The 13,858-nt window shown below is 33.6% G+C and overlaps 1 protein-coding gene across 1 annotated transcript in view; it reads right to left on the bottom strand.

Moving 5' to 3' along the window:
* Positions 1 to 1,225: 1,225 nt before the first annotated feature.
* Positions 1,226 to 13,858, bottom strand: part of LOC136039133 (polycomb protein Scm-like) — a 155,367-nt gene continuing 142,734 nt past the window's right edge. Inside the window, exon 7 of the mRNA XM_065722620.1 lies at positions 1,226 to 5,135. Coding sequence (XP_065578692.1) covers positions 4,920 to 5,135 — 216 coding nt within the window. The 3' untranslated portion in view covers positions 1,226 to 4,919. The remainder of the gene's footprint in view (positions 5,136 to 13,858) is intronic.

The raw sequence follows: 13,858 nt of genomic DNA, 5'->3' as shown, positions 1-13,858 counted from the left end.
CGGCGGAAGTATATCTCTTATTGGACCAATACACGGTTTGTTATCTTTAAACAAAGTTTTGAATTTTAAAAAGGTAACTAAACCATTAAATTTCCGATCTAACGGACCTTCTCCTAAATTTCTACAATCTGTCCTACTATATAAACTAACGGAAGTAAAAAAAAAAGGAAAACATAGAGGCCATTTTGTTGGTGTGCGCGTAACTGAACACTAAGCAACTGAACCCCAGTGCAACCGAACGCCGTGTAACTGAACCCTCGTGTTTAGTTTTTTAGTATTCTGCAAATATGAAACAACATCATGGGGTAAAAAAAAGTTAGTATGTTCAACCTTCTTGGAATTATTTGTTTTTTAAAGCCATTATATAATTGACTGTCAAGATCATTCGCAATGGTTTCCTGCCAAGATGAATGGGTTTTCTAAGATTTTTGGGAAAGCAAGTGTGGGCTTATATCCAAGCTCTCCAAGATATGGCATGACCGCCTAAATATTTTGCCCATACAAACTAAAACAGGTGTATAGTGAAAGACATAGGGTGATTCTTAAGGTACCCCATCCCCTTAAGGCCGTTATTAAGTGAACTGATGGAACTCGAAAATCCCATGTTAAAATCGAAAAATTAAAAAGAACTCAAGTATTTATTGGCGGAAGATACCGCTTTTAATATCAGGCCGTAGCATCTTCAAGATGCTATAAAATGTTTGCTAGGATTTTGCTCTATTTCCACTAATTGCTTAGAAATCTTAGAAAATGTTTAGCTCTATTTCACAAGTGTACTCTATGAAGGATATTGCTTTTAGAACAAAATCGGTACTATCATGAGCAGAAGACAGTAATTTATAAGTTGATTGCAACCTTTTTTCGATGTATTTTCCTGTTTTCGAACAGTCCCATAGAATATTTTCAGCTACCTGAAATATTTACAAGTCGGTTACCAGAAAGAATCGTTTCAGATCGCCGATAACACCCCTAGAGACCATATTGACAAGCTGGTATAATTAACCTACTATTTCTGCGAATAAATAAGTGTTATTTGAAGGGTTTTTGACAATCGACGGTCTCTAGAGAATTGAGAGACAGAAGGCTATCCTAACTTCTTCTAACGTCGAAGCTCGATGTTTTCGAGTTCACTTAATCACGGCCTTAAAAAGTTTTACCGCAGTGCTACTGTTTTAGCACAAGATTGAGTGAATAATTCCTCTAATCTATGAAATAGGACAACAAATCTTATAAAAACGTATATTGAACAACTTAAACTTAGAAACAGTATACATTTACAACAACAAAATCAACAGTTTATATACAAAATACTTGAGACAAAATATAACGAGGTATATAAAAACAATATCCGCAGAAAAAAATTGTATTTTACAATTAATGTTAAATGAAATTAAAGCTTTATAAAATCAGGGAACAACGCTTTTACTAATTATCCTAGATAAAGCTGTATTTATTGCACATTAAGCCCAGCGAGTATTATTATACCCATATGTTATATAACTATATTCGATTTTTTAACTCTTTCTAATGTCATTTCAGCTGTAATTCTTATTCTAGCTCCCTTTGCTTTTTAAGATCCCTTAAAAAGCTCCCTTTAAGCTCCCTCTTATCTGCTCCCTTTGCTTTTTAAGGACTTCGGAATTGGTGTCGTTAATTTCTGGATTTCTATTACTATTTATCAAACATATTGCCTATGAAATTTCTTATCAGCTTAGGGAATCTAAACTCTGATTTCCACATGCATGGATATTAGTTGAATTGGATAAAGCCTCATTTAAGTAAATGTATTTTTCGGTGTCAGGTACCACTTTTAGAGCTACTGATTTAACGGTAGCTTTTGTAATAAATCAGTAACTAAATGAAATAAACAAACCCTTTACTTTTTCGGAATGTTCTTCAATTATTAAAATTGTCTAACTATTTTCATCTTATTTCTTATTTTTGGTTTCTACTTCCTAATTTCATTTTATTCTAGATAATAGCCTTTCATTAACTCGCGTGAGAAAAGAATTTGAGGGAGAATCTTTCGCTAGTATCGTTTCTAGTGCTTTTCTACTTTAATAGTATATAAGCAGTTAATTTTTTATTCAGATATTCTGAATCTATGATTCAGATCTGTGAGAAGCCGTATTCAACCTTTTACATGGACAGTTCAAATTCATTTTGATAAACCCACCTTTTTTACATTTTATCGCTATAGTTCTTAAAAATTTTTGTGACTTTTTATCAGGGGTAGTTCTGGCCTCTTTTGTGCCCTGGCAAAATCTTGATTAGAGCCCCCTAATTTTCAGGCTTAATTCTAACAAAATTGTCATTTATTAACAAAATTTCTCATTTACTTAAGTTTGACTTTTCTTACTTGACATGGGAAAAGCTATGAGAAAATGAAATTTTCGAATTAAATTTGTTAAATTATTTATTTGAAATTTTATACCCCTAAAATGTCTGCACCCAGGGCAAGGTCTCCTTCTGCCCACCCCTGTAAAATCGCCCTTAATTCTAAAAGAAATGAAAATTGATATTTTTCTTTGATACTCTAAAAAATTGGAATGAGTGCAAAAAAAAAAACAATATGAAAAAATCTAGCCATCCAATAATAAAACATATTTTTGAACCTAATTCGATGGCTTAAATATATCTTTTCTCAAAACCATGATAAGAAAAAAGACTTGCTTTAGTTTCATTGGTTTACACCTTTAACGTGTTTTTGTAAGCCATTCATTTTTTTTTTCTTATTTCTGGAGACAAATAGCTTCACCTTTTAAAATCTTATGGATTTTTGAACTCCCTGTGAGAAATAGTAAGCCAGTGAAAAGAACGGAACGTGAAATTACATTTAGTTGTTTCTTCTGTGTGAAGAATTTAAGCCACGTAAGTTCACGAGTCGCAAGATTTTTACAAGGAGTCTATTTCTCTATAGAGAGGTTGCGTTTACGCAACCTCTCTCTACTCAAACGCATACTCAAACCTGAAATAGCCTGGATGTTCGTTTTCCAAGAAGTTGTTGTTATATTAGCATCCAAAATATAAACATATATCCTTTTTTACTATTATCTCTTACTTTTTATGTAAATTAAATATAAAAGTTCATGTGATACACAAGTTACATCAAATGTGTGTTTCCGTTATATCAACCGGAAAATACTATTTTTCCGCTATGTACAAGTTTCAAATACATTAAAATATGGCGGAAAATGACATCATTTGTTAGTAGGTCGTTTTAGTTATTCGTGTTTAGTATCTGTACATCAAGTCCTTTTTGAAGAATTTGAATTCTTGGAATAAATTAACTAATTAAAATATGTCTTGTTTTTCTTAAAATGTGATTTTGTTTACAAATATTACAAGTTTTTAGTTAAAATGTATTTTTTTTTTACCTGTCCAACAAATTTTTTATGGTAATATTTTGCAGTCACAGATAAATCTTTGAAAAAATTGGAGTATGGGAAACAGAAGAACCTTCGATGGTAAAAACCGAAATGGGAGAACTTATAAAATAACCAAAAGTAAATGACACTAGAAAAGGCGAAAATCGAATTTAGCTTTTAATTAACTAAATCTATTTCCAGCGCCCAGTAAGAAAACAAAATAAAATCACGAAATTAAAATCACAAAGTAATTGTTACTGTGTAGTTCCTTGAATGGTAGCTCAGATTTCTTGCAAGATAAACCACAATTCTGCTAGACAGATTAATTGAAAATTCATATTGCAAACACAGCATTTTACTTTATGTTAAATATTAAAGCTGTTACGTTTTGTGCCAGGGTTCTTACGTCTGTCTCTCTTTATATCGTAACAGTTCCTTCCACGCTACAATACTATTTCTTCCAACGTAAGTTCACTCTTGTTATAAATAACGTTCACAATCGCCATCTACAGAAAGCTTAAAATTAAAATATGTTTTCTAGCTTGCACCAATTTATTTCGTTTTTTCATCCGAGTTGCCCATTTCTGAGACGTTTACGGGAAGGGAAAAATGGAGTACCAAAATCCAATATAAAAGATCCTTAAAGCATCAAGGATATCAAAATCAAGTTTTTTTTGCCCCTGGACCTATCTTAGGTCTGTTTTATATGAAAACTACGGATTTTCTTTCTGTTGCTATTATTTAGTTATTACTATTTAGTTATTGCTTAATTATTTGTATTATTTTGTTATTTCATGTTTACTTAGTTATTTCTTTAGTTATTTATTTAATATAATTTATTTATTAGACTGTTGTTATTATATATAAGATTATAAAGTTTTTAGGGCTGCAACACATTTTTGTGAGTGTTACCACGTTGAATTGTGAAAATAAATAAACAAAACTAGTCAATTAAATTTGACAATTCTTTTCATCCATAAAATTCAAGAAATACAAATCTGTGGGTTTTTTTGGTTGTTCCAAATTTTATAATTTTTTAGAGCAGTTTCACAATCTCGTCCACTGTTGTCGCGTTGAACTGTCAAAATAAATAACAAAACTAATTTGTTAAATTTGACAATGCTTTTTATCCATAAAATTCAAACATTAACAATCTTCTTATTCCCAAAACCAACTACATCTTCAAAAGAAAGCCACACTTTCTTAAGACGTTAGTTGCCACATTATTTTAGCTTTTTTGCGGATTTTTCACCAACGTTTCTTTTTTTTATTTGCCACTCGCTACCAAAACTGCCTAATTGCATATGGAGGTTTTTTCAGTAAAAGTTGAAATTCCATTTCTCCTAATTTTCCATATACACTATAAAAGGTTATGTAAACTTCCACTTAACTAGTTCAAACAAATTCATTTTCACTGCCCTTGGCACCACTTGCTGGCTGTGAAGCAATAGCATTTTTCTGAGCTTTGTACCCATATTCCAAAAATATATTCAAAACCCTGAAGAGGGTATTGGTAAAGGAAGACTTAGTTCTTATTATTCTACTTAAAAATCACAATCCTAAACCATAATTATTTCGGAAAAATTTCTTCTCTGGACTAGAATGACAGTGAGCACAGTGAAGGCACACTGGACAATGACCTAGTTTTTGCGCTATGGTGGATTTAAGTTTCAGTGCAGGTCCCAGCTTCATATTTAGCTTTGTTGTCAGATGCTCGTCTGTGAGTAGCGGCAATGCTGTACCATCAATTGAATGCTCTTTGAATACCTAAAAAATGAACAAAACAGTTAACTCGTTGGATCTTAGATAACACGAGCATTACTTGAAAATTGGTTTGAATGACTCCCCCACCTCCCACAGTTCTAAATGGGTACCTGAAGAATTCTAGGGGAGGTAAACATGATGGTTGTGTGAAAGTACAAGATGGCTGGTCCACATTGCATTTCCTGGCTGAAGGGCTGCGAAAGGGGGATCAGCACCGTCGGTAGGGACTGTAAAACTCAACGAAATATTCCGCTTATTTTTACCCAACCTCCCAGTATTATCAGTAACTATAGGATCTTGTCAATTGTTTCATACATGTTATCAGTTTTAGACACACTCTGATCATGTTAATTAATGCTGAAAGTTTTGTAACCGACGGTATATGGAACTGTAAAGGACGAAACTGCGTGATAGCGCCAAAATATGGCGGAATTGGGCCAAAATAGGGTATATTGCCTCATAAGAAAATGTCAGTTTAAAGTCTCAGCCTTTATGCTATCTTTTGCTTATGAGATAAACATTATTTATCATATAATCTGCATCTTTTTTTAATTTAGCCCCCCCCCCCCCATAAAAAATATGCTCCCTTCTGAAAAACTACATCAGCTTTTCACCGTTGCTTAAGAAAATGCTTTGTTCATTTTAGTTTTTTTAATGGCGTTGTTATTTTTATATTGTCCTGTGAACTTTTATCTATATTTTACATTATTCTTCCTGTGCCGAAGTTCGCTGAGTAGAGGCCACGGCAGAAATGTTTGTCCTCCATTTATTATCATTATATTTGTTTGTCTTCAGTTTTATCATTTTCATACTCGATACTTTTATAACAAATTATTTGTTACAGTCCAAATCATCTTTAATTTTTCATCCAAGGCTTTAGATGGATTTAAAATACTCTGAAAAAGTATTTAAATTCAGCTACAAAATACATAAGTAAAAAAAAAAAAAAATAAAAACACAAAAAAAGATACAAAAATATTTAGATACATATTTTTTGTTCTAAATTGTAGTTTTTATTGAAATACTCAAATATATATACAAAACTCAAACGCATCATTTTTCGAATCCAAAAGTAAAAAAAAACTATTTACTTAAATAGCGACGAAGACCACACTGCCTTTCCATCACAAACACCAAAAACAAGAAGAACAATAGGGAATTTCTCAAGATAGTGGGAAACAAATTTACTAACCTATTTACTTACTTTTTTTTACCAAATCACCAAAAAACAAAAATTACTTCAGCGTTCATCCATTAAAAAAATAATCAAATTATTCACACGACTTTGATGTAGAAACAGAAGTATCCATAATATAGAAATAAGGGGTGTTTCAGGAGAGGGGCTCAGAAGTTACTCAGGTGCTCTTCCGCTAACACGTCTAGCCTTATTTCCGTAATAATTGATAAATCAAATTGAATTTTAGAAACTTATAGGAAAGGGCGAGACTTCTTAATGAAGAACTTCACCCTAATTTCACCTTTTCTTTGAATGTCTTCTAATAAAAAACGATTGTTTATTTTTTGGATAAGAAATGTGTCATATAAATGTAAGAAAATAAATTATTGATATATATTTCCCTACCAAATACCAAATTTAATACCAAATATAGGTAGGCCTATATTTGGCCTATAGGTAGGCCCAATACCAAAGGGTAGGTCTCCAACCTACCAAATTTTTGGCTTTATTGACACAAGTTTTTTTTTACTATGTCTATTTGCTAAATTATCCAGGTTTCAAAAATAATCTTTATAACACATCGTTAGTTTTTTTACTCTTCAAGACGACTCTCAAGGAGAATTTAGACTTAGCCTAAAGGCGTCCTGAACAGACAACTTTATGATACATGAATATGTCCCCTTAGCATCCAAAAATGTGTCCAGCTTGAAATTCAAGAACTAGAGGTTATTTTTTTTTACCAGTTGTACTTTCGACTAAAAAAAAAAAAACAAAAAGAAAAAGCATTACTTTGGTGAAAAGTAATTTTTTACTACAAAATATATCCAGTCGTCAAATCTTTTGTTTTATTTCATAAATTTGCAAAATGTGCCCTTCTTTTGCCCTTTTATGTCCCAGATTTCTGAAATGTGTCCCTTTTTTCCCCTTTACGTCAATGTGTCTTTTTGGCATAGAATGTGTCCAGTTGGCTACCTTGGTCCTGGAAACATTTTAAATCACAAAAGCATTGTTTTTTTTTTTAGTCAGTGATAAAGTTATTTTAACTAAGATTTAATTTTTCTGTTTAAGCTTGCGTCTTAATAAAAAATTCTATCTATATTTTCAGTTTTTTTTTCACACGTGGAAAAATAGTACGGTCTAAGAAAATATACCACCTAAAATAGTTATCATCAGGACATAGCATTTGTGTTGATTTCTGGACAATTAAGTATTTGTTGTTAAGTATGGTATTTTTGAGGATCGATTTCTAGGTAGTGATGTTACTTAGTCCATGAATGGATATTATTAGTAAAGGTAAATCAGTAACGCTTGATAATTCTTAACAATTGAACCACAGTCTTGACCACTCTTCAGGAAAATCCAACGGGTTGATCACTTTCAAAATCGTGTACACCTTGTGACACGTGCCTCTTTAGTGTTTTGTTTGATTTAGTGATTTTCTTCCATAATCTAGTGATTTATGTGCTTGCATAGTGATTTTTTTTTGTTTAGGCAATATAAAAAAATCAGTATAAATAGTGACAAACCCCTAAGGGTGGCAACCCTAACCGTATATGGCACGAAGCGGCGATTCAAGGCAAGAGTGTCGCCCACGTACAAGAAGTGTCGTGCATGGAAGAGCAGGTGGCGCTCCAAGCTGTATGTCAGATGGCACAAAGTGAAATTATGACTTTGGGATACTAAGAGCCTTTCTCTTCTTTGGCTCGAATAAATATCTAATCTTAAATAAATGTAGCCATGTTTGCGTAGGCATATGCTACGAATGGCAAAAGTATGCCCCGCCTTCTATGAGGATACAGAATATGGTAGAAGTGTGTCTACACTTAGAAGGACGCGTGCTAGGCGAGGTGGGGCTAGTTGCACTTGATACCTAAACCAGGTGGTCGAGAGTGAGCAACCCCTCATATTTTTCAAGAAAATCGCATTTCCTTGATATCAATTGCCATCACTCTGAGCGCATGATTGGTCCAATAAAGACAGGAACTGCAAACCAATAGTTACTTTGGAAACAAATACCGTAAAATTCGACCTTTGACGAAATCAAGCATTTCTTCCTTCCTGTTATTTACTGAAATTTCCGTTCACAAGAAAATTTTTGTTCAAATACCTTGTGAAACTGTGGTTTTCACATGAACGGGACAGTGGCTAGTATAAGAGAGAGCTGACCTAAGCATAAGCATTTATTAGTGTTTCCCACAAAACTGTTCATTCATATAAATTACTTTTTGACTTCGAGATATTCACATCGTTACTATTCTTTATTTTCTTTCTTGAACTTTCTCTATTGCCGATGGTCAATATTTTTTCACCAAGTTGCATATTAGTTTCATTTTTGTCAATGTTATTGACTGTTGAAGTTCACATGCTCTTTAAGAAGCTACAAATATATTTGTAATTCTAGTGAAAAATTACCAGTACGACAGCACAAAAACAAACGCACACCATAAGACTAAAAATAAAAAATATAAACTATAAAAAATAGTAATAAGTGATAAATATTAAATAATAGTAATAAATAATATATAAAATATAATAAATAATGAATAATAAGAAAAAGGACAGAAGGAGAAAGGAAGACTGTTTCACTACTTTAGTAATTAATATAGATCAGTACTTGAGCGAGGCCTTAACCCTACTCATCCATCCAATTACATAAGTCAAATAGTATATCCATACAAAATCAACCGCAAAGAATAGTCCATGGACAGGCAGTCGTGTCGTAAGTTAATATAAGTCATCATATATCGGATAATTAAAACGACAAATAAGACAAATAATTTAAAGACGAACACCCAACGCAAGGGCTCATCAGGAAAATATCAGCAGAAATTCAGGAGATCAGGAGAAAATTCATTACTCATCAGAAGAAATAATTTAATGACTTGGTTTCACTTGGGAAATGAGAGGCAGAGAGCATCTTACATCAAAATAAAAAAATTAAACTTCAAAATATTTTTTTTCTCACTTAGGTGAGATCATACCTGAAGACCATAATTTTTTAAGTTAACGTTTCAAAATTATGAAATTTTTATGGGCGCACTATATTTTGGTCAGTGTTGTCACGTTGAACCATAAAATAAATAAATAGAACTTATTTATTAAAATTAACAACGATTTTCATGGGGACACATATTGGATTTGTATTGTTCAAACCAAACGCAAACGAATAAGTTATCTTATTTTTAAAGCGATATTACTTGGTATCACAGTGCCTTTTTGTTACAAGAAAAAAACCCATAAATAACGAGAAACGGGGAGTTGGCAGCCGTCCTGCACGTGCATAATAATTTCCGTCTTTTTTAGTTTTTAAATTTTGTCTCTTTATCTGACAAAACTGTTATTCTTTAATTGGTTAATTTCTACGATTAAGCAGTCTAGATCCCCCACCTTCTTCTGGATCTTGTGGCTTTCTTCTATATTATTTTGTACTCTATATATCCACCTTTTCTGCTATTATTTTCCTTTTTGTGTATTTTATCATTCCCGCTTTAGAAATCAATTCATGCATATATAACTGCCTCTGTTTATCATATTCTTCTTTTTTTTCTCACTAAATTTCGAGATGAAAAAAAAAATTTTGACATGCGGAGACATGCCTATTGTTTCATAATCATTAGAGAACCAAATAAAAAAAAAGGATAAAAGCCATTCACTATTACTAGTGACTGAAATATCTAAGTATTGTGCATAAATATTAAGTAAAATGAGGAGCTTACCTATACCCCCGTACACCCCGTGAATGTGCTTTAATCATTCAGAACCAGAAACTTAATCCTTCAAATTTCAGAAAACGCGTAAAACATTAACCGTTTTCTAAGAATGGGTCTACTAGGGGTGACACTGAAACATATATAGGAGCTTAAAAGAAGCTGTTAATTCGAAATTACTCCTGCAGATAGCAAGGCAGGAAAACAATGTTGAGAAAAGGAAAAAAATAAATTTTATTGCACGGGACACACGTAAAAGACATGAATAAAAAATCGCACAAAATAAACGAATTATGCGGGAAATTAAAAAAAAAAATTATGCCTTTTCTTCTCTGTTTTAGAAACAATCCCTATTTAATAACCATATTTAAACAAAATAGAAAACGGATAGAAGCCATTTACTATTGTTTTTGACTGAAATAGCTACGTATTGTACTTAAGCATTAAGTAAAAAAGGGAGGTTACTTACAATCCCACCCTAAAATCCAAAAATGCGCTTAGGTGACCTAAAATCTGAAATTTAATCCTTAAGATTTCAGGGATATGAGGTTTAAAATTGTTATCCTTTTCCTAGAGGTAGTTTTTCTAGTAAGTGTCATGGCACTAGACCCTCAAGGTCCAAACCAGTGGTGATCATCTCCTTTTTGTGGCCCTTCAGCCAGGAAGTGCAAAGGAGGCCTGGGGACCAGCCATCCTGTACTTTCGCACACACTTCTTGCTTACCTTCCCGAGATTTCTCCAAGTACCCATTTAGAGCTGGATCGACTCTGACTGAGCTTAGAGAGTAAAGCCAGTGACCCCTACCCCAAACGAAACAACCAACCACGCTAGGAATCGAACCCGTGCCCCTCGGACAAACGATTCTCGACCCAGCGCGCCAACCACTTAGTCAGGACGGCTTTATCTATGGCTGTTACTGAAACGCACATAGAAGCTTAAAGAAGCTTTTGATTTAGAATTACTCATGCAGATAGCAAGCTGGGCAAAGAATGTCTTAGACCACTCAAAATGAGGCATAACTACCGACGAGTGGTCGCCGGAAAGCTGAACATAAACACATAAATCTTGAGTAAGTTGATCACCTTTTAGCTGATGGATTACTTTGATAACATGTGCCGACATTCGAGCATGCCTTAACAGCACGAGCACATTTTCTTGGTGGTTCACAAATCAGTAGTTACATTTTCAAAGAACAACGATTGAGAACCCACCCAGGATTTTGACACCATGAGCAATTGCTTCCACAAACCTTGATGTCCTAGATACAGTATATCAAATCAGTTTCCAGTATTGATTGCTCTTACATGAATCCGGTGTTGTTTGATACCGCATATTTTAGTTGTGTTTTATATTTTATTTAGTGTTTCAGCTTCTTTTAAATGTTTTATATTTTTAACAATTTTAGCTTTTATTTTACTTTAAGAAAAAAGCCCTGTTCAATGAATATATCCCAATGAATGTATTTTCCAAACTTTAGGGTGGGGAGCAAAAACTCTATGGGCCCATGTCCCTCTCTCCAATGACACCACTGCGTTGGGGGGCATAATCTCTCTTCTGCTCTTTATACAGGGTGTCCACGAAGTCCGGATACTTACAAAATTTTAACATTTTATTCATTTATCCTTTTTTTATGTTTTTTCTTTCAAACAGTTCGTGGTAACGAACTGTAGTAAGGAGCGACCCGGCTCAATAGTAAACGAAACTCTAAAAAACGGAATTTTGATGCTAAAATATACATCAAAAGAACCAGATTTTCATGTTGATTTTAAATATATAAGTTTCATCAAATTTAGCCTTTGTCATCAAAAGTTACGAGCCTGAAAAAAATTGCCTTATATTAGAAAATAGGGGAAAACACTCCCTAAAGGTCGCAGAATCTTAACGAAAATCACACCATCGCATTCGGCGTATCAGAGAACCCTACAGAAAAATTTTAAAGCTCCTATTTACAAAAATGTGGATTTTCGTATTTTTTGCCAGAAGACAAATCACGGGTGCGTGTTTATTTGTTTTTGTTTTTGTTTTTTTTTCCCCAGGGGTCATCGTATCCACCAAATGGTCCTAGAATGTCGCAAGAGGGCTCATTCTAACGGAAATGAAAAGTTCTAGTGCCCTTTTAAGTGACTAAAAAAAGTGGAGGGCACATAGGCCCTCTCCCACGCTCATTTTTTCTCCAGAGTCAACAGATCAAAATTTTGAGATAGCCATTTTGTTCCGCATAGTAAAAAACCATAATAACTATGTCTTTGGGAATGACTTACTCCCCCACAGTCCCTGGGGGAGGGGCTAAAAGTTACAAACTTCGACCAGTGTTTGCATATAATAATGGTTATTGGGAAGTGTACAGTCGTTTTCAGGGGATTTTTTTTTGTTTTGGGGGTGGGGTTGAGGGGAGGGGGCTATGTGGGAGGATCTTTCCTCGGAGAAATATGTCATGGGGGAACAGAAATTCAATGAAAAGGGCGCAGGATTTTCTAAAATTACTATAAAAAAAATGAAAAAATAAACATGGAAAAGTTTTTTTCAATTGAAAGTAAAGAGAAGCATTGAAACTTAAAACGAACAGAGATTATTACGCATATGAGGGGCTCTAAAAAACTTTAGCATAAAGAGCGAGGTATTTAGGAGGAGATAAATACCTCGCTCTTTAAGCTATAGTATTTTTAGTAATTTCAGCTATTTATTCTACGGCCTTTCTGATTCAGGGGTCATTCTTAAAGAATTGGGACAAAACTTGCGATTTAGTATAAAGAACGAGGTATTAACGAGGGTACAAACCCCCTCATATACATAATAAAAATTAAAGAATATAAAAGTTTGTTACGTAAATTAATTCTTAAGTTACGTATATTTTTTACTAATAAAAAAATTCGTTAAAAATTAAAATTTATAGTTGCCTTTTTATGTAACCGAAAAATTGCATGGCAACTAGGCCTCCTTCCCCATCCCTTATTTCTCAAAATCGTCTGATCAAAACTAAGAGAAAGCCATTTAGCCAAAAAAGGAATTAATATGCAAATTTCATTTTAATAATTTATGTGTGGAGAGCCAAAATCAAACATGCATTAATTCAAAAACGTTCAGAAATTACATAAAAAAAACTAGTTTTTTTAACTGAAAGTAAGGAGTGACATTAAAACTTAAAACGAACAGAAATTACTCCGTATATGAAATGGGTTGTCCCCTCCGCAATCCCTCGCTCTTTACGCTAAAGTTTGACTCTTTGCCACAATCCTGCTTTTTAAAACAATTAAAAGCTTTAGCGTAAAGAGCGAGGGATTTCGGAGGGGACAACCTATTTCATATACGGAGTAATTTCTGTTCGTTTTAAGTTTTAATGTCACTCCTTACTTTCAGTTAAAAAAACTAGTTTTTTTTTATGTAATTCCAGATAGAATGATGGCTCTGTCTAAAGAAAAAGGAATCGAATTGGTACTCTTGAGTGATGAGGGATGTTAGCTTGGGATGAACATTCGAGAGAACATTTTGTACTGGGGGAATTTGCTAGAATTTCTATACGAAGGTCTTTTTATGTCTCTTACTTTCTCTTTGCCAACTCAATTTTACTTGTGGACATGTTAAGGGTAATATTCCGATGGAAGGTTTAACGGGTTGGAATTCTCCAAAAGATCTATCTGTGGCGGGGGGGAGGGGTTCTACACGAGAAATTCGCCAAGGAGGAAGAATTCTCCAAAGGAAGAGAGAGAGAGAGAGAGAGAGAGAGAGAGAGAGAGAGAGAGAGAGAGAGAGAGAGAGAGAGAGAGAGAGAGAGAGAGAGAGAGAGAGAGAGAGAGAGAGAGAGAGAGAGAGAGAGAGAGAGAGAGAGAGAGAGAGAGAGAGAG

The sequence above is a fragment of the Artemia franciscana genome, chromosome 19, assembly GCF_032884065.1.
Source record: "Artemia franciscana chromosome 19, ASM3288406v1, whole genome shotgun sequence".
Classification (NCBI taxonomy): Eukaryota; Metazoa; Arthropoda; class Branchiopoda; order Anostraca; family Artemiidae; genus Artemia; species Artemia franciscana.
Note: the sequence above shows the minus strand (reverse complement) of the source record. Positions and strands in the feature narration are given on the sequence as shown.